We start from the raw sequence: 25,959 nt of genomic DNA on the forward strand, positions 1-25,959 counted from the left end.
TTCTGAAAAGTAATTATTTTATTAATATTTTACAATCCTTTATTCATGGTTATGCTTCATATTTAATTTTCTCAGCTCCACTTTGCAAGTGTCATTGATCATGCTGTCTAGAAGACAACAAACAAAAAGGTCTATCAAATCAAAGTCTATACAACACCCTTTCAGAGGGGAGAGATTCACATTTCGCCTCTGGATGACTTCTCTTCCCTTCCGCTTGCCAAATAGGTAAAGGTAACATTAAAAACAGCAGGCTTGTCAGTGAATGGTGCCCCGACAAGTTATTTTCTTTAAAAAAAACTGGGTCACACTTTTTAGGATCGAAATGCTTTCCATCTCTGAGATGACATATACAGGCAAACGAAAACTTAAGATTGCACTCCAAACATTGGAGGATATTTTTTTAAAGCCTGAAATGAAACATATGGGCATTAAAGGGGGATATAAAGCCTTAATAGGGCGGACAAAAAATTGCCCGCGGTGTCAGTCTGATTTCTGTGGGGTTTTTGTGCTGCAATGGAGCTTCTGACCTGGTATATTTCCTCACACAACGATCCATCAAACACTTCCTGAGAAAAGGAAATATCTACCTGGTGGTTGAAGTGAATTTGGAAGTACAATCACAACTGATTTGTACATTATTATCAAAGTGGCGGGAACAAAAAAAATGAATTGTTATTACTTGGGCGGTCAAGTTTTATTGTTAAAGCCCACCTCTCGGGTTAAAACACCTGTAAACATACTCTACAGACGAGACGCTTCAGTGCTGGTGTGGTGTCTGTTGCTGGTGACCACAGCAATATAAACGTAATGTTGTAACTTGGGATAGGAATGAATGGAGGAGGGCTGGGTTGCCATATTTTATTATAGCAGTCTTTATGGCAGTCTGGTCAATGCTGGGTGTACCCAAGAGGCAGCTATTAGTTTAACATTAGGGTGGGGCTGGTGACCATGAAGAGAGCATTCATTAGGGTTAAAAACCATGGAGTCACTCCAATAAGCCCTTATTGTAACATGGAAGTGCTACCTTCACCCCCTCTAGTCTTTAGCTTGTGTACAACCCAGCGATGGCCTCTGACTGCTGTGAAATGCTTTAGGCTTTGGATCCGCCCCCCTCTGACCCACCATCCCCCAAGTGCTCATTTGATTGGCCTCTCACTGTGCCTTGTCACCATTTTTAATTGAACTGCCATACTGCTGGGAATTAAAACAGATTCGACCAATCATCTTTGGTTCTCTCAAATGAGTGGTAGGTGAGTTTAAAAAAGAAAAGAAAAAAATAATACAGAGTGCGTTATCAACCAAACATTATATGGGAAAAAAAGGGGATCCAGTTCAGGTAAGAGATTAAAAGCTTCAATCTAAATCAAAACAGCCTGATGGGAAAAGAGGGAGGGTTTGATCACTGAAGTGAGTGTGGCTTCGCAGGGCAAAGAGAGAGGAGCTCCAAATGCATTACGCTCTGCTAAGACTGGCTCAGTCTGGCGTCTGCATCCGTCCCTCTTCCCAGTGTGTTGAGTTCAATCCAGGAATGTTGACAGTAGTCCACCCTTCTTTTATTCTCCTCCTCTGCCTTATGTCACTGGAGGTCTCGGTCTTCAAGGTACCTGTACTCAAACGTGAATCCTTCCTTCTTCCGCTGGCCCCACTTCTCATAGTCAAAGTAAATGTACGTCCCCTTTAAAAGACATTGGAAAAAGCACAGTAATGTCAGTGGCCAGAGCAAAAGTAAATAAATCACAAATGTTACAGACAAACCCCCCCCCAAAAAAAATACATTTGACAAATCTTCCAATATGGGTTAATCTACAGAAACATTATTTTAATGGAGCATGCAATGGATAACATTTTAAAACGTTTTGCAACGAAAAATGAAAGTAAGCGTTTATTATTGGACAAGTCGAGGTAATCGCTCCCTGTTTCAATCCGTTTTCTTCCATTTGGTGTCCAATGAACACGACCCAGGTTGCAGTCCAAGGAGTCTGCTGTGTGTGGAGGGGTGCCGAATTCACCTGCTCAAACTCATCTGTGATGGTCTTGGGCTCCTCGTGCCTCTGGAACCACATCATGTACTTGGTGTGGAATCGCCACGACTGCTTCTTCAAGGCCTTGGCTGCCAGATACTGGGCCTTGGTGCCCTGTGGAAATAACGCAGAAGGGAATCTGTTACTATTAAATGCACAATCATATCCAAAACATGACATGGCTTGGCCTGAAGATTGAAACAATGCAGACCGCCATCTTCCTCATCAAAAGTAAAACCATGGAAATGATCAGCGTCTCAGTCACACAATAAAGCTTGTTTTGTCAAACGCACGCACACCTCTAGGTAGTAGAAGATGAAGAACAGTGTCTCTGTGGAAAGTCTCTGGTAGAACTCTACAGAGTCGGAGTGGGGGGGCGGCACCTGGTGGTGGAAAGGCAGGGTGGGGCATGGGTTCCTCATCAGGTACTGCCTGGAGGACCAAAACAGTCACAATAGGGGATTAATACATTGCGTAATCCTGGAAGAAAAAAAATTCTACACACCTTTAGTGTCAAAAGCAACAGTGCACAGAAATTATAAAGAAATCCCAAATGGAGACCTGGGGTGAATCTCAAAACTATTTTCCTTGATACCTCATGTCCTCGCTCTTTGCCAAAATGTGAGAGGGAAGTGAGAAGACTTGAGATTCAACCCCGGAGACCATTTGTGGCTTTAGATTGCGGCTTTGTTCATACCTGATCCTCTCAGAGTCGGAGGGGTGGGGCATGTGTGTCCAGGCCGACTCCTGCATGGCCTGCTGGTACAGCTGGTCTTTGGACAGGGGCACAGGCCCGAGCGGGCACACGCCCAGCGATGGGGGGATGCTGACCTCCGAGAGCGAGGGCTGCTGGGGGGCCGAGGGAGGCCCCGGAGGCAATGTAGTGCTGGGGAAAATGTCTGAAGCCACAGAGAGACAAGATAGAGTTAGAAAAAAGGAGGGTCTGGTGTGAAAGCTCCCCCCCCCCCAACAACACTGCATATACAGTGGGGGAGAAAAGTATTTAGTCAGCCACCAATTGTGCAAGTTCTCCCACTTAAAAAGATGAGAGGCCTGTAATTTTCATCACAGATACACGTCAACTATGACAGACAAAATGAGAAGAAAACAATCCAGAAAATCACATTGTAGGATTTTTAATGAATTTATTTGCAAATTATGGTGGAAAATAAGTATTTGGTCAATAACAAAAGTTTCTCAATACTTTGTTATATACCCTTTGTTGGCAATGACACAGGTCAAACGTTTTCTGTAAGTCTTCACAAGGTTTTCACACACTGTTGCTGATATTTTGGCCCATTCCTCCATGCAGATCTCCTCTAGAGCAGTGATGTTTTGGGGCTGTCGCTGGGCAACACGGACTTTCAACTCCCTCCAAAGATTTTCTATGGGGTTGAGATCTGGAGACTGGCTAGGGCACTCCAGGACCTTGAAATGCTTCTTACGAAGCCACTCCTTCGTTGCCCGGGCGGTGTGTTTGGGATCATTGTCATGCTGAAAGACCCAGCCACGTTTCATCTTCAATGCCCTTGCTGATGGAAGGAGGTTTTCACTCAAAATCTCACGATACATGGCCCCATTCATTCTTTCCTTTACACGGATCAGTCGTCCTGGTCCCTTTGCAGAAAAACAGCCACAAAGCATGATGTTTCCACCCCCATGCTTCACAGTAGGTATGGTGTTCTTTGGATGCAACTCAGCATTCTTTGTCCTCCAAACACGACAAGTTGAGTTTTTACCAAAAAGTTCTATTTTGGTTTCATCTGACCATATGACATTCTCCCAATCCTCTTCCGGATCATCCAAATGCACTCTAGCTAACTTCAGACGGGCCTGGACATGTACTGGCTTAAGCAGGGGGACACGTCTGGCACTGCAGGATTTGAGTCCCTGGCGGCGTAGTGTGTTACTGATGGTAGGCTTTGTTACTTTGGTCCCAGCTCTCTGCAGGTCATTCACTAGGTCCCCCCGTGTGGTTCTGGGATTTTTGCTCACCGTTCTTGTGATCATTTTGACCCCCACAGGGTGAGATCTTGCGTGGAGCCCCAGATCGAGGGAGATTATCAGTGGTCTTGTATGTCTTCCATTTCCCTAATAATTGCTCCCACAGTTGATTTCTTCAAACCAAGCTGCTTACCTATTGCAGATTCAGTCTTCCCAGCCTGGTGCAGGTCTACAATTTTGTTTCTGGTGTCCTTTGACAGCTCTTTGGTCTTGGCCATAGTGGAGTTTGGAGTGTGACTGTTTGAGGTTGTGGACAGGTGTCTTTTATACTGATAACAAGTTCAAACAGGTGCCATTAATACAGGTAACGAGTGGAGGACAGAGGAGCCTCTTAAAGAAGAAGTTACAGGTCTGTGAGAGCCAGAAATCTTGCTTGTTTGTAGGTGACCAAATACTTATTTTCCACCATAATTTGCAAATAAATTCATTAAAAATCCTACAAATGTGATTTTCAGGATTTTTTTTTCTCAATTTGTCTGTCATAGTTGACGTGTACCTATGATGAAAATTACAGGCCTCTCTAAGTGGGAGAACTTGCACAATTGGTGGCTGACTAAATACTTTTTTCCCCCACTGTAACTGCCTTCCTTTTGTTGGACCCCAGGAAGGCAGCAGCTAATGGGCATCCCTAACAAATACAAACTGGTCTCATTCCAAGACTGATCCCCATGGCCCAATTGAGCCTTTACGTCCAGTCGGTTGCTCACCTGTGGTGAGGTGCAGAGGGGGCATCTCTCCCTCCATTCCTAAGCCCAGTGCCGCTCGTTCTGCCATAGACTTTAGAGTGCTCAGAGGCTCCTGGGGCTGAAGGAGAGGAAAGAGGTTAAACCAACTGGGTGAGAGATCAGGAAATCTGGCTTCGGTTCAGTCCCAAGAAGTTCTCCCCGTAATGGCTCAGGTTAGTATTTGGGGTTGATCCTAGAGCTATGTCTAAGGCCAGGGCAATTATTACATGAAGCTACTTGTGTTTCTCACCTTCATGCTTTCAGAGGTCTGTGTGTAGGAGAGTGGCCCGTTGAGCATACTGCTGCCTGAAGGTTTACTCTCGCTGTAGGAAGACGAGGGAGAGCTGGTGGGAAGAGTCATGGACCCTAAGAGGCTGGGGCCACTGTCTTTACTGGGAAGGTGGGAGAGAGGAGAGACATTGGTTGATGTGCTTTTAAGTGAGTTTGACTAATTCTGACCATACACTTTGTACAGTGAGATTCACAATCCAAGATACTATAGGACATTTTTATTATATTTGACTCACGGCTGATTGGTGGTGCAGGTCAAAGACGAGGGTTGGCTGCTTTGTAATTGGCTGGTATTGTTGAGGGCGGAATCGGGTGTGCTGTCTGCTACTACAGCACTGTAACCTGGGACATCGAGAGGGAGGCTTACAAACAAACGGAACTCTGATAATACACAGATAAATGATATACATTTGGTTTGCTCTACCCAATGCTGGGTTGAACAACTACTATGGAACAAACCAAATAATGGCATGGATGGATAAAACCCATCAACAACACAATGTAAGCGGATAGTAATTCAAGCTTACTAGTGCTACCATTCTGCTTCTGTCCACTGGGCGGCCTTGCGATCGCTGCGCTGCCTCCTCCCATGCCCACACTGCTGCTTGGCGCGCCTGAACCAGAGTTCCCTCCAATGCTTCCTATGGCTCCCAGGCTGCTTCCAGGGGCCAGGCCTCCTATGGGACTGGGGGCCACCAGGGAAGGGCCCTGGACCGCCGACTGCCCTGAGCCAAGGCTGCTTAGGCTGAGGATCCCACCGCTGACACCAATTGCACTGGGTGCAGAGCCCAACAGGCCCGTGGATCTGTCGCCGACGGTGTTCCCGCCCACCGGTCCCACTGTGCTGGAGTTAAGGCTGCTACTGCTGACGTTGACGATTTTCCCTGCTAGAGGGCTTCCGATGGTTCCGGAGCCTGCTGCTGCCGTGGCGTAGGGGGCCGAAGTGGAGCCCGCCAGGAGCCCGGCCATGGTGTTTAGGGATGCCGGCATCCCCGACAAGCCAAGACCCGACATCTGGCTGACGGCCGGTGACCCTGTAATGCCGCCTTTACCAAGGCCCAAGCCCAACCCAAGCCCCAAGCTGGAGGACGGCAAAGGCCTTGACGGAGCCTGCAGCTGGGTGTTGGGCGTGAGTGGGGGGAGGGTTGTGCTAGAGGATGCGGGTGAGGAGGCGGAGGGGCTGGGGAGGAGGATGTTGTTCGACGAGTTGGAGGGGGCGTTGGAGGAGATGACTGAGTTTCTGGCCTGCTGGGTTTGGTGATGCTGCTGGGTAGCGTTGCTGTAGCTGCCAGAGTTGGAGAGGAGACCCCCCATGTTGCCCAGGAGGCTGTTGTTGTTGCCCCCAGTGATAGGCATGCCACCCCCGGCGATGGTCGCCATAGAGGCCAGCAAGGATGAGGAGGCTCCCGAGGAGGCAGAGGATGAAGAGGAGGACGAGGAGGAGGACGAGGAGGATAACGACGAAGAGGGGTTGCCGTTCTTGACAGGCGACTGAAATGGAATAAAATACATTACTTCAAAACCACTCCTGGTGCAGCACAGCTGAAAATGCATAGATGGAAAGTTGCAACATTTTTAAAGACCATAGACCCAAATCAATGCAAGTGACGCATACACAGCACTGTTAACATTGTAAGTCATCTTACCTGACCGACTTCACTGTCGGTCGAACGTCCCCTTTTCTTGTCATCTTCAGAGTTCTCCTGGGGGAAAAAACAAAAGACCTCCAATAAGCACCGAGCCATGTCAATCTGTTCTAATTCAACACAAAACATGCGTCGCGTGCAAACCCTATGTTTTGTACCAAAATTAATTCAAGTGCCGTTCACATTGAGGCTCAATACAAACTTCAATCAAACGTCAACATCATAATCCTCTCGCTTTCATCCTCGTTGCTCCAAACCCTCTGATCTGAGAGCGAGGGACCACCGAGCACCCACTCCAACCCAGGAGCATTCAACATTCACAAGACCTAATTACTATACTGTAACAGTACAGAATGAGAGTGGGTGGTTCTAAAGAATGGGAGAGCAAGTAGGGGATACAATGGAGACTGTAGAGTGAGAAGCAGCCAGAACCAGCGGAGGGTTTCCTCACCGTAGTGTAAGTGGCAGGCGAGGGAGGGATGGGCGAGGAGGAAGTGGTGGAGGTAGGCGTGCCGCTGGAGATCTGATGGAAGATGTCGTCGTCCAGGAGCGATTGGCCCGGCGGGGACGTGGCCACCAGCGACCCGGCTAGAGAGACAAGAGATGGATGGGGGGAGACAGAGGGAGAGGTAGCTACATAAAAACAAAAAGTTGCATATGGAAAAAGTTAAGTGGGCAGTTATACAGAGACAGCAGGAACAGAAATGATAGAATGTACAGTATTGTAATAACCAAGCTATGCAGACAATTACATTGCTGGAAGCCACAATCTATCTCCAATATTAAAGCTGATCTACCCCCTAATTTGTTGCCATCATCCATTTGAGACTATACATACTCCACATGCGGTCTAAGACATGCAGTACAAACGCATATTCAGGAATAAACACACAAGTAGTGATGTCTCGACACAGTATTGATACTTCCGATACTCCATGGTTCTTTAAGAACCGGCTTGAGGTAAAATAATGTGTGCTATAGTGTGGAAAATAAACAAATGTGACTTTGGGTGACTGTTTCCAACATCAGGACGGTTTCCTCAGGAAATTCAGTCTGCTTCATGTTATGTTTCCTTGTCATGATACTTTGTCGTATCAGTAGCGTGATACTGAGTATCGCGACAACACCACGATGAAGCAGCACTTACGGAGTTCCTCCAGATCCAGGTCGTCGTAGAGGAACTCGTTCTCCTCAAAGTCGGGGTCTTGCGACGAGTCCATGTAGTACTCCACGTCGTCCTTGATCTTGCGGATGGAGTCCACCGGCAAGGTGTCGTTGTCCAGCATGCGCAAGATCGTCTCCAGCATTCGGATGTGGTACCGGTGCTTCTCGATGAAGCGTTTCAGCTCTTCGATGCGGTCCTGTTTCTATAGCAGAGACGAAACGCGTGTGTAAGTTTATGCTTAAAACTCAAAGTGTATGTTTGGGCTAACAATCTCAATGTACTATATATATGTATGTATGTGTAGAGGCATGGAAGTGGAAAACAGATGGTAAAGTAGATGGTACCTACTTGACATTAGGTGCATTGGGTAATGCAGCGGGCCGAGAAAATAAAGAGACATAGGATGAGAGATTAATTTAGAGTTAGAATGACCGCATCTAAAGAGAAAAGATTCAGGAAGTACGGAAGGAAACAGGGAGAGGTGGAGGAGAGGAAGGTCGATAACAAAAGGACTACTGACCTCTTTGTCTCCCTTCTTCTTGCGAGTCTGGACTGAGAGGGACTCCACTTCGCTCTCAAACTGGTCCACCTGCATGTTCAGTGTGTCTATTGTATTCTGATTGGCGACAGGAGAGAGATACAGAGGTCATTCGTGATTTACACCGACACAACAGTCATAATCATACCACAACCACACGTCTGTATGGACCACACTGCATAATAACCTGTTTCATAGGTGAAACTATTAGGGCTGGGACGATACCAGTATCGCAATACACGTTAGTATCGTGGCAAGGAAACAAAACACAAAGCAGATTTAAATTTAGAAAACAGCCCTAATGTTGGAAAAGCACACAATATTTTACATACAGCAGGTTTTTAAAGGACCAAAGAGTTCCATCTGCTTCGTGTTTTCATTTTTGCCATGGAATAAAATGTATGATACTGCAAATTTTTTCCAATCTACTTTGAAAACACAGTGCACTGCAATGAATAGGCCTAGCATGCATGATGAAATCCCTAAGTCATTATTGTCATGTCATCAGACCACATTATTGCCAATAGAAATGTGTTCATGTTGTGTGAAACAAATTCCCTTTGGGGTAAAAGTTTTCAATCAAAAGTAGCGCTCACCGTTAGCCAATTGCCGACCTCCTCTTTCTCCCTTTGGGCCGGGTCCACCTTCTGTGCCAGGCCCAGCCCCTCTTTCGAGTACGCCTTTGTCTTGGTCTCTCGCTCCACGACCTTGAACCGCTCCATTTGCTAAAGGGGGAGACAGCAGGAATTGGTTTATAAATCACTACAGGTTCTCTTTGACCAAAAAACGTTTGGCTTGTGAAAGCTGACGTTTCCAACTGCTCATGTCAAAGCATTGGACTAGTTGGCAATCAAAGCAGGGTCGTGTTAGGGCATTAGGATCCACCATTGCAAAACGTTTCAAAATGTTATTCAATGGAAAATGAAAAGGGAGCATTTTTTTATTGGTCAAATTCAGATAATACCTCACCGTTTCAGACCTACTGAACATGTGCCTGCTGGGCACTGTTGGTGGAGACTGACACAGAGTCCTCACCAATTGAAGCCATCCTCCAATATAACGCTTCAGGATGACTGCGGCAGGTGTACAGAACTCCCAATCAGGCCAGTGATTACTAAGTTTTGACACCTGTGTGTGCTTTCTGGACCAGTAATGCTGGCTACACTCCACTAGGTGATCTCAGTAGAGGCTCCACAACCTCTGACTTCCACACGCAGCAGAGCCTAAAAGCCAATTTATGCTTGATCCAAAAATGGAGCCTCCGGAGGCATGCAGAGGCCAAATTGAGCTCCATACCATTTTGAGCTCCCACATTTTGTAACAATGTGGAGGGCTCAGTATAGCTCTGCATTGTCATGATTGGTTGACGGTGGGTGCCGGAGGTCCTGTATAAACACAAACTCAACTTGACAACTTCCTTCACAACAGCTCTGTGCTGCTGTTTCAATGCACTGCCCTAGAAGTCAGCTGCCACAGTAAGGGTAGTAATATGCGTCGTCCAAATGAACATTGTACTGTACTGTGCTGCGATGTCCAAACGTGTGAAACATGAGGAGAATATCCATAATTATGCTTTTCTGCGTAGTACAGATCAGGGACACCTCCCGAGTGGCGCAGCGGTCTAAGGCACTGCATCGCAGTGCTTGAAGCGTCACTACAGACCCGGGTTCGATTTTTATTTGGCCCCCAAAGCAAAAATGTTTCATTTACGAAATCTATATTCCCACAAAAAAATGTAATAAATGTCATCATGTCTTAACGTCATCAAGGTATGAAATAGTTATTTTCAAATAAAATATTTTTGGGCTTAGTTGTGGTCAATTTGCAGTGTACAAATTATTATAATTATGTTCCAGCCTACAGACCATTTGCCTGCGGCTGAATCTAGTTGCCTACACCTGATATAAACCTTACTGCTAACAGAGATCTGATAACATGGCTTTGACATGAATACACACAAAAGGTAATATCAAAAGTCACCATTGTTTGTGTCTGAATTTGTATTGGCCAATCACCACAATACAAAAGTCGCATCAAGAGTCTTGCTATCCAAGTATCTTTTTCACCATCACCCCATGTATTTTTGGCTTAGTAGCACCACATTTCAGGTCAACCAAAACCACACAGATGCTCACACTTAGATAGACCCTAGATAAAAACCCTATTAAGATACAGAGGCTAAGATGACACATCCATGTCATTGTGTTAGCAGGTGCTGTCGTTGAAGCTGTCTGAATAACCTCAGTGCACTATGTGGCTTTGTAAGCCCTGCTAAACACAGGTGTTTATACCAAGGGTTTCGTCAGTACGCGGCTAATGAACGTGTTCCACACACTCACCGTCTCAATGAGTTTGCGATTCTCCACTAGCTGCCTTTTGTCTTTAATCTCGTTGGAGGCCACCCACGTCTTGATCTGGTCTCGAAGACGCTGGGGGATGAAGGAGGAGAAGAACAAATCGAGAAAGAAAGAGATAAGTTCTCTTAGTGAAAGCATGCAGTGGCTTGCCCTGAAGTCAAGTATGGTTGACACACGCACACACGTAAGCAAGCTTGGCTTGTGTTAAGTTTGGTCCACATGGTAACACATGAATATGTTCAAAAACAAACACAGAGTGCGAACACAGATACTTTCACTTGGTTTTAAGGATAGCTGACCCTCATATTTAATCATCAACACATATATTCCCTCAAGCACGCACGTACACACACACACCTGGGGTTAGGCTTAACTATATAACACTAGTAAACAAACATTTGAGGAACATCCCAAAACCATGTGCCCTCAAGCCACATAACAGTTAAGAGTCATAGGGTTGTCTGTTTCCCACCTGTAGTTTTTTAATCTCTTTCTTGAGGTCTGCTTCATACTTCTCCTTCTGGTTAGCGTTGGCTGCATTGTGAAGCTGTGGTTTGGAGGAGTACAGTCATACAGAGTACACACAACAGACAATCAGTATCTTTCCCCAAACATGTTTTGTATAGTCTTTGTAAACAAAGTAAATAATGTAGCCTATAGCTTCAAAATATGTCTAAAACTAGTGTGTCATGGACTGTCAGCCCTAGAAACCATAGCTCAGCCTCTGGATTTGAGTGATTAGCCTACATTCCCTCCAGTTTCATCATCCCGCAACTTTACACCAAACCAAGTGCCATTGGGCCGAAACACAAACTCAGGAGTGTGGCTTTAAACCGTGTTCTTCTTTTGCTGTACAGAACACACTAACAATAGGTTTCCTTTCTATCCCCACGGCCGTGAAAAGCAAAGGCTACAACCACAACAAACAAAGCGTGATGCTGTATTTAAGACCCCTGCATATACAACGGATGTTAAACGTTTAATAATTTGGTGGACCTTTCTAAAGTCAGCACAAAACGTTCCAACAACCAAAGTGTTGGGGTGGTAGCACTTAACCTACATACAGTGCCTTCAGAAAGTATTCACACCCCTTTTTCCACATTTTGTTGTGTTACAGCCTGAATTTAAAAATGATTAAATTGGCCTACACACAATACCCCATAATTTTTTACAAATTCATAAAAAATGAAAAGCTTAAATGTCTTGAGTCAATAAGTATTCAACCCCTTTGTTATGGCAAGCCTAAATAAGTTCAGGAGTCAAAATTAACAAGTCACACCAAGTTGCATGGACTTACTATGTGCAATAATAGTGTTTAACAAGATTTCTGACTACCTCATCTCTGTATCCCACACATAAAATTATCTGTAAGATCCCTCAGTCAAATAGTGAATTTCAAGCACAGATTCATCCACAAACCTCAGAGGTTTTCCAATGCCTCGCAAATTAGGGCACCTATTGGTAGATGGCTGCTGCTGCCTATTGAAATCACTGGCCACTTTAAGAAATGGAACACTAGTCACTTTAATAATGTTTACATATCTTGCACTACTCATCTCATATGTATATACTGTATTCTATAATATTCTACTGTATCTTAGTCCATGCCGCTCTGTCATTGCTTGTCCATATATGTATATATTCTTAAATTCCATTCCTTACTTAGATTTATGTGTATTGGGTATATGTTATGAAATTGTTAGATATTACTTGTTAGATATTACTGCACTGTCGGAGCTAGAAGCACAAGCATTTCGCTACACCTGCAATATTTGTATGTGACAAATACAATTTTATTTGATTTTAACAACCGATTTGACAGCACTTGAAGAATTTTGAAAAAGAATAATGGGCAAATGTTGCACAATCCAGGTGTGGAAAGCTCTTAAGAGACTTACCCAGAAAGACTCACAGCTGTAATCGCTGACAATGGTGGTTCTACAAAGTATTGACTAAGGCGTGTGAATACTTATGTAAATTAGATATTTCTGTATTTCATTTTCAATAAATTTGCAAAAAAACATGTTTTCACTTTGCCATTATGGGGTACTGTGTGTAGATGGGTGAGAAAAAAAATACATTTGATCCATTTTGAATTCAGACTGTATGATCCACCACCCTCCCTGCATGTTACCTTTTGCCAAATGTCTTCAAACTGTTCCACGCCTTCCGTTACTTTTTTCAAACATCGATCTATTTCACCTGGGGAAGGGCATAGAATAACAGGGAGGTTTGGGAAAGAGAACCGTGGCTTAAAAAAATCCTTCAACACGCATCACATCAGGATGAATAATGTAAAGTCCAAATGCGGAGCTCTCCCTCTCCCCATAAGCAGCACTGCTTTTACAACTGTGGCTGGCAGCCTTATCAAAGATACATGCAGTAAAACCTAAATGTGTCACTGCAAACATGTTTAAAAATGCAACGCCACGGGCACTGGCAAAGGGGTGCGGTATTTAGTCTTAATTTAAGAAGGTTGTCTCTGCAGACTAAGTCTGACTTTGGCCTTATGCAGCCTTGCTCCTAAATGTTGCTTCTGGCTTCTTATTTTTGGCATCACAACACTTTTCAGTAATACAGTGCAGCACTTCTCTTATTGCGATCACATCCGTGCAGGACAATTCGACAATCTCTACATCATGAATGGATAAAGAAATTAAAAGTGAAATTTCATCTGTTGGATAGACATGCTTTATAGAGAAAAGGGAGGGAATACAGTGATGGACTCAGTGGTGGATCATTGGCAGGGGTACCATCAGGTCGACCATTTGATAACCTCACCTTGAAGTTTTCTTTTATCAGCCATGACTGTTGACTAGGATGCTGTCTTCATGCCTTCTTTCACTGTAGAGAAAAAGAACAGTCTTATTGAGAGGTGTGATAACAGTAATATCTGGCAACCCTTTTACGCTACATTACTTTTTCATTGCATTGTAGCTTGGCAGCCAAGTTCAGTGAAGTTAGCAGTGTGAAATCCTGGGTTGTATTCATTACGGCACAGGTACATCAAAGCAAAACGTTTAGCAACAGAAAATGAAAACTAGTGTTTGCTATTGGACAAGTTCAGGTAGTCGCTGCCTGTTTCAGTCCGCTTTCTACAGCTTGCTGACTAATGAATACAACCCAGCTTTCCACCTAGGGAGAATGTTTCTCATAGCTCAATGTGATGAATATGTATCGTGAGAGCATGCACGGTGCAGGTACATGGTTTTCACATTAGGCTACCACTTCAAAACTGCCAGCATGCAGAACAAAGTTTTAATACATTTCTAATGGTACAGTATTCCACTTCCATCTCAAGTTAGTTTAATTAAAGCATTAAAAAGCATTTTGAGCGAGACATACTCAACTCTCTAAATTACAATGTAATGGTGATGCCTCCAGCATAGTATCATAAAGTGTCTTATAGTTATTAAAGAGTAGTGGATAGACCACAGTTGACAGTGACTTCTTGACGTCTCACACACAGTCAGTCAATTCCTGGTAGAATGGTGCATGTAATTGGGTTTAGACATGGGTCATTTAACAAGGTATTTCTGACCATTCCAAGAACTGGGAAAGTGACTTTTCAAGGGGGGCATCACAGAAACATTGATATTTAACGTACTGTACAGTACTAGCCTGTAGTTTTAAATTTAGAAATGCTTTAAAAACTCGATGTCTCACAATAAATAAACATTGACCATGTTTCTTGAGGAAATGTTAACTAAAACGTTAACTCAAGTATTTTTTTCTGTCAATCAATACCATAATACAAGAGTAAATATCACAAGTCGCAGTAGATTGCAGCTAACTGATGTAGCTAGCTAGACTAGCTATATGAAAACCTGAAACATTGTAGCCAGTGTGTGACGTCTGGATACTTGACATTCAGACAGTTCACGTGAGTTCAACAATGTAACGCACAAGGCAGGTTACTTTGCTGAGCATCACTCGATACTTTTTTGCGACAATTTTACACGTCCACGTAACTCGGCGCAACCACCGTTCGATAAGGACATTTTACCATCACATCAGCCAGTGAGTTTTGAGCGTGTATTTACCAAATGTTACCGACACTAGTCTTTCTCAACAGATCCAACAAGCGAGCTAGACTAGTCTCCACATCTGGCTTGGGGGCAACGATCGCTAATAAAAAAGTGAGCATTAATAAAGAAACATTAAATGTTTACAAGTAACATAGCTAATGACTTTATAAGCTGTTTCTATTTGTCAGAGATAAGCAAACAAGATACCACTTCAACAAATGAGTAACAAGAACTTGTCGGCTACAGAATTGCCGTGCATTATTGCAAAACGTATGCATTTCCTTGGAAAACATATCAGGCGAGCCCATGTCAATTTGGCTCTGTAGCTGATAGCCAGCTAGTGGATAACCACCAGCTAAGATATTAGTGTGAGACACAAATTGGAAGGGAGAAGAAAATGGCACATAACTTGTTCTGTTTTAGCGTACCATTTATTTACCTGGATTTTCCGGTTTAGCTTTTCTTTTCTTAGTTGACCCCACTCTTTTAAATCGTATTTTCCGAAGACCTCACGCTATTTTTCTAAATTATATTAATTGTTTTCGCCAAACAATCACTCCGCACATCCAAGATGGCTACCAGGAACCCCTCCTCTGCTGTTGCCCTGATGGACTGGAGACCCGCCTCCCTTGCAAGCGATTCGATCCTCACCCTCATTCTATGCCTTCCACTGGCTAAGAATACCTGTCACTCTGGAGTCTGGAGGGACAGGTTTACCACTTCCGCACAAGTCACACTATGATTGGTTAAGTTTGAAAGGTGAAAGGTAAACATGAGTTCTCAGAACTATGTTTCTGTCCCTGTGCTTAACCACTGACACTGGCCAGAAAACAACATGATAGTAAACTGAGTTGACAGAAAACCTATTGATAATATGAGCTGTAATAGTAGATTATTAATTGCTGTGCAATATGAAATAATTCAATGCTGTCTTTCATTAATCAAATGGCTTACATTTGACTGAAAAATATGTTGCATCAGTCTAAAGCAAAATTACAATATATATACTGAACAAAAATTTAACGCAACATGCAACAATTTCTAAGATTTTACTTAGTTACAGTTCATATAAGGAAATCAGTCAATTGAAATAAATTAATTATGCCCTAATCTATAGATTTCACATTACTGGAAATACAGATATGCATCTTTTGGTCACAGATACCTTAAAAAAAGGATCAGAAAACCAGTCAGTATCTGGTGTGACCACCATTTGCCTCATGCAGCACGACACATCTCCTTCACATAAAGTTGATCAGGCTGTTGATTGTGGCCTGTGGAATGTTGTCCCACTCCTCTTCAATGGCTGTGCAAACTTGCTGGATATTGGCGGGAACTGGAACAAGCTGTCGTACATGTCGATCCATAGCATCCCAAACATGCTCAATGGTTGACATGTCTGGTGAGTATGCAGACCATGGAAGAACTGGGATATTTTCAGCTTCCAGGAATTGTGTACAGATTCTTGCGACATGGGGCCGTGCATTATCATGCTGAAACATGAGGTGATAGCGGCGAATGAATGGCACGACAATGGGCCTCAGGATCTCGTCACGGTATCTCTGTGCATTCAAATTACCATAGATAAAATGCAATTGCGTTCGTTGTCCGTAGCTTATGCCTGCCCATACCATAACCCCACCGCCACCATGGGGCACTCGGTTCACAACGCTGACATCAGCAAACAGCTCACCCACACGATGCCATACACGTGGTCTGCGGTTGTGAAGCCAGTTGGACGTACTGCCAAATTCTCTATATATATTACTTTAGAGGTGGCTTATGGTAGAGAAATTAACATTCAATTCTCTGGCAGCAGCTCTGGTGGACATTCCTGCAGTCAGCATGTCAATTGCGCGCTCCCTCAAAACTTGAGACATCTATGGCATTGTGTTGTGTGACAAAACTACACATTTTAGAGTGGCCTTTTATTGTCCCCAGCACAAGGTGAACCTGTTGTCCCCAGCACATGGTGCACCTTTATGAGCGTATGAAACATTTCTGGGATCTTTTATTTCAACTCATGAAACATGGGACCAACACTATACATGTTACGTTTATATTTTTGTTCAGTGTTGTTCACTGAATAGAACTCTGGGCTGGCATTGTCTTTTTTTTCCAACCCCACTGGGTGGCACTATGAAATTAAAGACTGACCGATTCAAGCCTTTGCCCATTTGGGAACTAGTAATAGAAATTCAGCAATAACTTTAGCTTGGAGATTACATGCATCTAGATACACATTGGTTTTATATGGAGTCTCTGAACACTGTTCTATGACACCTTTTCCATCCACCATCAAAAATATTCCGCCTTGGTGCAGATCTCAGATAGTTGGCTCCATAAAATACCAAGGACGAGCCACATGCACACTCAAATTCTGATTCAATGTCCTGTAGACATTAAACAGATCAGACAGACATCATAGTACATTCAATCTGTTTTAATGAGATCACTCAGATCTTCTGTAAACAAAAAAATACAACCTTACAATGTAGAGGGAAGTGACGTTCCGCAAAAATTCTCACCTGCTAACCTGTTGACAGTATATGGACAGAGACAAAGCCATTCTCTTACATAATCTTTCAACCTGTTTAGGAAAACAACAAACAATCTCAGATGTGGAGAAGCTTTGGTAATGCAAATCATCTAAAGATCCTCAGGAGACTACAGCATTTGGAACGCAAAACCTGTCAAAAGAAATGTCCATTATGAAATTTGAAGCAACGGAAAGTCTTGGAGAAGGGAATAGAAAGGAAAATAATAGCAGACAGGTTCTTCCAAGTGTGGTCCTTGTTGTAAAGAGAAAATCGAAACAATTGAATCGGAAAGAGGAGTAGAAGTGGAAGAAAGGGGCATGTAATTGAACTCTTCACATCGTTTTAATGGAACCCACCCACGCCTGCAAATTATCTACATTATCTTCAATTTTCTATTTTATCGTCTGTCATGAACCTGAATTCATGTCATCCACCAGAAAGCCTCACACATGCATATCCACACGCCTTTTTTGGGTCGTAAAGATATATCACTTTGAGGCAAAGCCATGAGAGTGAAAATATCAAGTGGGTTAAATAGGAACTTATAAGTTAACATATAAAAACATAATACAAAAAACTGCAGATATGATTTTACAGTGAAATTAATAACATTGTATGTCAATGTTGTTTTACAAAACCAACCAAGGGTCGGGGCAGGGCATTGATAACTCTGAAGAGAGAGAGAAGAGAAAAGAGAGAGAGAGAGAGAGAGAAGCTGTGTAGGGAGAGAGTTCAGGGTCGTGTTCATTAGGCACCAAACTGAAGGAAACGGGGAGGGATCTGAACTACCTGAACTTGTCCAATAAGAAATACACATTAATTTTTTTCAGTCGCAAAACATTTTGCTATGGTATGCCCTAATGAACACGACCCAGATTTATCCAGTTACATTACCTCTGATTTGGTGAATAATATATGCAGTGCATCCAATCTAATGTAGCTGATTGGACATAGGGCCTAAGATACAGTTAAAAACTAACGCATACAACCCTATGAGAGATGGTTAATATATATATATACATTTCATCATTACCACTGTCATAGCATCAGCCTCGTTGAGAGCCTTCTATTACAGGCTCTGGATCTGGCCTGGTTCAGCAGGTACTTCCTGTTAATATACTGGCCTGTAAGGTCTCCATAGCAATGCACACTGGATGATCAACGAGTAGAAGTTGCCATTTTGGAGGTCTCATTGTTTTCTGTGGAATGGGGGTTGCCCACTGAGAAAGTCACATTCCATCATTTTCAGACGTTTTGTTATCAAAAGAGGGTGGTGATGCTAAGTTAAACGTACACAAAGACACTTACAGTACTTGAAGGTCCCCTCAGACATGAGTCAGTGCTGACTTCACAATAAGTGGCGTTGATGTTCTGAAGATGGGTGGGGGAGCTAGAACATAACAAAACACCTGGCACCTGAGGCTCAGGCATGGACAAAATAAAATGGTTAAAATCGTGATTGAACTTGATTCATAGTAGAAAAGTCATAATTTGACCAATTCTGCTGATTTTACAATGATAAGTGGCCTTTAATGAACTTCAATAGGCCTCTGTTACTCATATCAAAGTGATGAAATTAATTAATTAATTAATAAATACTCCATATAAATCAATATTATCCACTTTGCTGTACAAAATGTACTTCCCATTCTTATAATACAATATAGGAATAATCTTTGTAACAAGTCATCCAGTCTGCCTCTCTAGTAGCTAAATTCAAACTTTCTACGCCACTTTTTTTAAATGCAAAAAGTTGGGAGTGTTGTGATGCTCATAAATATCATTACATAAAACTCTGCTTCTCTCCCACTCTCTGGTTCTCAGGTCTACCAGAAGTCTCGGCGGTGGTAAGCATCTGGGTCACAGTACTTGGTCACCACCACCCTGTTGGCAAACTTCCTGCCTGTCAGCGCCTGCATGGCCTTCTGGGAGTCAAACAGGGTCATGAACTCCACAAAGATCTGAGAGAGGGAAAGAAAGGATAGGAGAGTAGGTGAATAGCCATTCTGTATGGAACCAGACAACCATGTTAAATGTAATTCTACAGCAACCCTTTTTCTCCCCAATTTCGTGATTACGATCTTGTCTCAACGCTGCAAATCCCCAACGGTCTCGGGAGAGGCGAAGGTCGAGTCATGCGTCCTCCGAAACATGACCCGCCTAACCACGCTTCTTAACAGCCGCTTGCTTAACCCGGAAGCCAGCTGCACCAATGTGTCGGAGGAAACACTGTTCAACTGATGACGCAGTCAACCTGCAGGCGCCCGGTACGCCACAAGGAGTCGCTACAGCGCGATGAGCCAAGTAAAGACCCCCCGGCCAAACCCTCTCCTAACCCGGACGACGCTGGGCCAATTGTGCGACGCCCTATGGGACTCCCGGTCACGGCCGGTAATGACACAGCCTGGGACCGAACTCCAGGCTGTAGTGATTGCTGCAACAATGCGATTCAGTGCCTTAGACCGCTGCGCCACTCGGGAGGCTAGGGAATTCAATCATTTAATCTGAACTGAACGGATTCACTTTAAAACTGTACACACAACACGAACTCTTCTCAAATCACTGCAACAAACACCCCCATGCATCATGACATATCTCATCCCCTCCCCTCCCATCCCATCCTAACACCCAGGTACCCCTCCCCTTGCTCTCCTCACCTTGTGGTCCTCTGTAGCTCAACTGGTAGAGCACGGCGCTTGTAACGCCAAGGTAGTGGGTTCGATCCCCGGGACCACCCATACACAAAAATGTATGCACGCATGACTGTAAGTCGCTTTGGATAAAAGCGTCTGCTAAATGGCATATTATTATTATTATCCTCACCTTCCCAGTGCCTGGGACCTCCAGGCCATCCACAGGCCGGGGGATCTCAATGCTCTTCACCTGGCCGTACTTGCCGCACTCATCCCGGACGTCCTCCACGATCTCCTCGTACTCCTCGTCATCCAGCAGCTCCTCCACAGCCACCATGTTCATCAGGCAGAGCACCTCAGTGGGCAGGCCACCCAGCGAGGCCATGGAGGTGGGTATCAGGCCTGGCACCTGGAGGGTCACCGGGGTCTGGTTCATACCCGTCTGGTGGGGGAAGGGGAGAGGTGTTGGTGATTGGGAAGGTTGAAAGAGCATGGGTACATTTAGAAAACATTTACAATGTTTAGGTTGTAAAAACACAGAAGAAAATAATAAAATAATAATAATATATATATATATATATATACACACAGTAGGGAGAAGAAGTATTTGATACACTGCCGATTTTGCAGGTTTTCCTACTTACAAAGCATGTAGAGGTCTGTAATTTTTATCATAGGTACACTTCAACTGTGAGAGACGGAATCTAAAACAAAAATCCAGAAAATCACATTGTATGATTTTTAAGTAATTAATCTGCATTTTATTGCATGACATAAGTATTTGATACATCAGAAAAGCAGAACTTAATATTTGGTACAGAAACTTTTGTTTGCAATTACAGAGATCATACGTTTCCTGTAGGTCTTGACCAGGTTTGCACACACTGCAGCAGGGATTTTGGCCCACTCCTCCATACAGACCTTCTCCAGATCCTTCAGGTTTCGGGGCTGTCGCTGGGCAATACGGACTTTCAGCTCCCTCCAAAGATTTTCTATTGGGTTCAGTTCTGGAGACTGGCTAGGCCACTCCAGGACCTTGAGATGCTTCTTACGGAGCCACTCCTTAGTAGCCCTGGCTGTGTGTTTCGGGTCGTTGTCATGCTGGAAGACCCAGCCACGACCCATCTTCAATGCTCTTACTGAGGGAAGGAGGTTGTTGGCCAAGATCTTGCGATACATGGCCCCATCCATCCTCCCCTCAATACGGTGCAGTCGTCCTGTCCCCTTTGCAGAAAAGCATCCCCAAAGAATGATGTTTCCACCTCCATGCTTCACGGTTGGGATGGTGTTCTTGGGGTTGTACTCATCCTTCTTCTTCCTCCAAACACGGCGAGTGGAGTTTAGACCAAAATGCTCTATTTTTGTCTCATCAGACCACATTACCTTCTCCCATTCCTCCTCTGGATCATCCAGATGGTCATTGGCAAACTTCAGACGGGCCTGGACATGCGCTGGCTTGAGCAGGGGGACCTTGCGTGCGCTGCAGGATTTTAATCCATGACGGCGTAGTGTGTTACTTATGGTTTTCTTTGAGACTGTGGTCCCAGCTCTCTTCAGGTCATTGACCAGGTCCTGCCGTGTAGTTCTGGGCTGATCCCTCACCTTCCTCATGATCATTGATGCCCCACGAGGTGAGATCTTGCATGGAGCCCCAGACAGAGGGTGATTGACCATCATCTTGAACTTCTTCCATTTTCTAATAATTGCGGCAACATATGTTGCCTTCTCACCAAGCTGCTTGCCTATTGTCCTGTAGCCCATCCCAGCCTTGTGCAGGTCTACAATTTTATCCCTGATGTCCTTACACAGCTCTCTGGTCTTGGCCATTGTGGAGAGGTTGGAGTCTGTTTGATTGAGTGTGTGGACAGGTGTCTTTTATACAGGTAACGAGTTCAAACAGGTGCAGTTAATACAGGTAATGAGTGGAGAACAGGAGGGCTTCTTAAAGAAAAACTAACAGGTCTGTGAGAGCCGGAATTCTTACTGGTTAGTAGGTGATCAAATACTTATGTCATGCAATAAAATGCAAATTAATTACTTAAAAATCATACAATGTGATTTTCTGGATTTCTGTTTTAGATTCCGTCTCTCACAGTTGAAGTGTACCTATGATAAAAGTTACAGACCTCTACATGCTTTGTAAGTAGGAAAACCTGCAAAATCGGCAGTGTATCAAATACTTGTTCTCCCCACTGTAAAAAAATTAAATAATAATTATATATATATATATATATATATATATATATATATATATATATATATATATATATATATATATACACTACAAGTCAAAAGTTTGGACACAGCTAATCATTCAATTTTTTTTTTTTTTTTTATACATTGTAGAATAGTAGTGAAGACATCAAAACTATGAAATAACATATGGAATCATGTAGTAACCAAAAAAGTGTTAAACATATCAAAATATATTTTATATTTGAGATTCTTCAAATAGCCACCCTTTGCCTTGATGACAGCTTTGCACACTCTTGGCATTCTCTCAACCAGCTTCATGAGGTAGTCACCTGGAATGCATTTCAATTAACAAGTGTGCCTTGTTAAAAGTTCATTTGTGGAATTTCTTTCCTTCTTAATGCGTTTGAGCCAATCAGTTGTGTTGTGACAAGGTAGGGGTGGTATACAGAAGATAGACCTATTTGGTAAAATACCAAGTCCATATTATGGCAAGAACAGCTCGAATAAGCAAAGAGAAATGACAGTCCATCATTACTTTAAGACATGAAGGTCAGTCAATACGGAACATTTCAAGAACTTTGAAAGTTTCTTCAAGTGCAGTCGCAAAATCCATCAAGCGCTATGATGAAACTGGCTCTCATGAGGACCACCACAGGAATAGAATACCTGGAGTTAGCTCTGCTGCAGAGGATAAGTTCATTAGAGTTACCAGCCTCAGAAATTGCAGCCCAAATAAATGCTTCAGAGTTCAAGTCACAGACACATCTCAACATCAACTGTTCAGAGGGGACTGTGTGAATCAGAAATTGATGCTCGAATTGCTGCAAAGAAACCACTACTAAAGGACACCAATAAGAAGAAGAGACCTGCTTGGGCCAAAAAACACGAGCAATGGACATTAAACCGGTGGAAATGTGTCCTTTGGTCTGGAGTCCAAATTTGAGATTTTTGGTTCCAACTGCCGTGTCTTTGTGAGACGCGATGTGGGTGAACGGATGATCTCTGCATGTGTAGTTCCCACCGTAAAAAATAGAGGAGGAGGTGTTATTGTGTGGGGGTGTTTTGCTGGTGACACTGATTTATTTAGAATTCAAGGCACACTTAACCAGCATGGCTACCACAGCATTCTGCAGCGATACGCCATCCCATCTGGTTTGGGCTCAACAGGACAATGACCCAACACACCTCCAGGCTGTGTAAGGGCTATTTTACCAAGAAGGAGAGTGATTGAGTGCTGCATCAGATAACCTGGCCTCCACAATCCCCCGACCTCAACCCAATTGAGATGGTTTGGGATGAGTCGGACGGCAGAGTGAAGGAAAAGCAGCCAACAAGTGCTAAGCGTATGTGGGAACTCCTTCAAGACTGTTGCAAAAGCATTCCAGGTGAAGCTGGTTGAGAGAATGCCAAGAGTGTGCAAAGCTGTCATCAAGGCAAAGGTTGGCTATTTGAAGAATCTCAAATATAAAATATATGAGGAGGGCCGTAGAAGACTACTGTCGCAGCTGCCCGGAGTGTCAACTCATTGCCCGAAAGCACACTTCCGAAACCCTCTGGTCCCACTGCCGATCATCGGGGTTCCCTTTGAACACATCGCCATGGACATAGTGGGACCCCTGGTAAAGGCTGCACGAGGACACAGGTACATCTTGGTAATAGTAGACTATGCCACCTGGTATCCCGAGGCCATTCCCCTACGGGCGGCGGTATCCAAGGGAATCGCCCGGGAGCTGTTCCACCTCTTTAGCCGGGTGGGCATCCTGAACGAGATCCTGACAGACCAAGGTACAGAGTTTATGTCCCGCCTCATGAAAGAGTTGTGTGCCCTCATGCAGATCAAGCAGATCCGGACCTCTGTTTTTCACCCGCAGACGGATGGGCTCGTCAAGCGCTTTAACAGATGCTGTGGAAGGTCATCCATCGAGCAGGACGGGAAGAACTGGGACCAGCTGCTACCCCACCTAATGTTCTCAATCCGAGAAGTACCCAATCCTCCACTGGGTTTTCCCCGTTTGAACTCCTCTACGGGAGGAGGCCACGTGGCCTACTGGACCTCGCCAAGGAGGTGTGGGAAGCCCAACCGACCCCCTTAAGCAGCGTGGTAGAGCACGTGGAGACGTGCGGGAGCGGATGACAGCCATATGGCCAGTAGTGAGGGAACATATGGAGAAGGCCCAACGCGCCCAAGCCCAGGTCTACAATCGGGGAGCCCAGTCCCGAGAATTCCAGGTGGGAGACAGGGTGTTGGTGTTGATCCCCACGGCCGAAAGTAATTTCCTGGCAACATGGCACGGACCATACGAGGTGGTCGAGAAACTGGGACCTGTCAACTACCGCGTACGGCAACCGGGTAGACGGAAATCTCAACAGATTTACCACGTGAACCTGTTGAAGAAGTGGCACGAGAGGACAGCCTTGGCCGTGTTATGGTCGGGACCCAGGACGCCAACGGTACCAGTGGTGATCCCGAGCAGTGAGGACCTCGCCCGGCCCAGAAGCAAGAGCTCCGGGAGCTTGTCGATCGGAACACGGCGGTGTTCTCAGAGAAACCGGGCCGCACGACACTCATTGAACACCACATCCGTACCTGGCCCGGGGTAACGGTAAGAAAGAGGCCGTGAAACAAGAAGTGGAGGCTATGCTGAGGATGGGGGTCGTTGAAGAGTCCCACAGTGCCTGGTGCAGCCCTATCGTGTTGGTGACCAAACCGGACGGTAGCCTCCGCTTCTGTAATGATTTCCGGTGTGTGAACGACATAAGCGTATTCGACGCCTACCCCATGCCGAGGGTGGACGAGCTAATCGACCGGTTGGGAAAGGCCCAGTACATCAGCACCCTTGACCTGACCAAAGGATATTGGCAGATACCATTGGCAGCCTCCTCCCGGGAGAAGATGGCGTTCTCGACACCAGATGGTCTGTACCAGTACCGGGTGCTCCCGTTCGGTCTCCACGGAGCTCCGCCCACATTCCAGCGACTGATGAACAGAGTGCTTCAACCCCCACCAGCAGTACGCAGCAGCCTATCTGGATGATATCATCATCCACAGCCAAGGTTGAGAGGAGCACCTGACGTGCCTCCAGGCGGTGCTGGACGCGCTCAGACAAGCCGGGTTGACCGCAAACCCCAAGAAATGCAAGCTAGTGTTCGAGGAGGTGGAGTACCTGGGGTATTTGATCGGACGGGGGAACGTCAAGCCCCAGGAGAGGAAGGTTCACGCGGTACGTGACTGGCCCGTTCCACGCACCAAGACACAGGTCACGTCCTTCCTGGGACTGGCAGGATACTATAGCCGGTTTATCCCCAACTTTGCGGCTAAGGCTTCCCCCCTCACCGATCTAACCAGGGCCCGCCTCCCGAAAACAGTGAAATGGACGGACGAGACAGAAGCGGTGTTCAGCCACCTGAAGGAAGCGCTGTGCTCCCATCCGATTCTCGTAACGCCCGATTTCCAGGTGCCGATGGTGGTCCAGACGGATGCATGTGATACGGGACTAGGGGCCTTCTGTCCCAGATACACGATGGGGAGGAGCACCCCATCATGTAGATCAGCCGAAAGCTGATACAGAGATAAAAAAATATTCAATTGTTGAGAAATAGTGTCTGGCGGTGAAGTGGGCGCTAGACACTCAAGTATTACCTGTTAGGTACCCACTTCACCCTTGTCACGGACCATGCTCCCCTGGTCTGGATGGCCAGGGGAAAATACACAAACAATCGGGTCACCAGGTGGTTCTTGTCCCTTCAACGCTTCTCTTTTTCTGTTGTGCACAGGTCAGGGGCGAAGCATGGAAACGCGGATGCCCTATCGAGAA

The 25,959-nt window shown here is 44.8% G+C and overlaps 2 protein-coding genes across 8 annotated transcripts in view; both read right to left on the reverse strand.

Moving 5' to 3' along the window:
• LOC121571529 (CCR4-NOT transcription complex subunit 3) lies at positions 1-18,705 on the reverse strand. Of its 6 annotated transcripts, XM_041883039.1 has the most exons (19): positions 18,624-18,705; positions 17,304-17,365; positions 13,529-13,591; positions 12,882-12,949; positions 11,220-11,294; positions 10,730-10,819; positions 8,987-9,115; positions 8,373-8,468; positions 7,835-8,054; positions 7,139-7,320; positions 6,688-6,744; positions 5,569-6,532; positions 5,278-5,383; positions 5,001-5,142; positions 4,733-4,829; positions 2,719-2,920; positions 2,321-2,453; positions 2,010-2,135; positions 1-1,675 (listed from the first exon to the last, which is right to left on the reverse strand). In XM_041883039.1, the coding sequence occupies exons 3-19, from the start codon at positions 13,551-13,553 to the stop codon at positions 1,577-1,579; spliced, it is 2,811 nt and encodes a 936-aa protein (XP_041738973.1). In that variant the 5' UTR covers positions 13,554-13,591; positions 17,304-17,365; positions 18,624-18,705; the 3' UTR covers positions 1-1,576. The 6 variants fall into 6 exon arrangements, with proteins under 6 accessions (XP_041738973.1, XP_041738976.1, XP_041738977.1 ...); XM_041883042.1 differs by lacking the exon at positions 18,624-18,705 and having other exon boundaries at positions 7,835-8,048; XM_041883043.1 differs by lacking the exon at positions 18,624-18,705 and having other exon boundaries at positions 7,139-7,275.
• LOC121571530 (splicing factor U2AF 65 kDa subunit) overlaps positions 17,204-25,959 on the reverse strand; it is a 17,786-nt gene continuing 9,030 nt past the window's right edge. The window contains exons 11-13 of one of the 2 annotated variants that reach the window (XM_041883046.1): positions 20,139-20,390; positions 19,103-19,276; positions 17,204-18,731 (exon numbers count right to left, since the gene is read on the reverse strand). In XM_041883046.1, coding sequence (XP_041738980.1) covers positions 19,142-19,276; positions 20,139-20,390 — 387 coding nt within the window. In that variant the 3' untranslated portion in view covers positions 17,204-18,731; positions 19,103-19,141. Of the gene's footprint in view, positions 19,277-20,138; positions 20,391-25,959 lie in introns of both variants that reach the window. The other variant, XM_041883045.1, reaches the window with a different exon arrangement.

Source organism: Coregonus clupeaformis, chromosome 8, assembly GCF_020615455.1.
Source record: "Coregonus clupeaformis isolate EN_2021a chromosome 8, ASM2061545v1, whole genome shotgun sequence".
Taxonomy (NCBI): domain Eukaryota; kingdom Metazoa; phylum Chordata; class Actinopteri; order Salmoniformes; family Salmonidae; genus Coregonus; species Coregonus clupeaformis.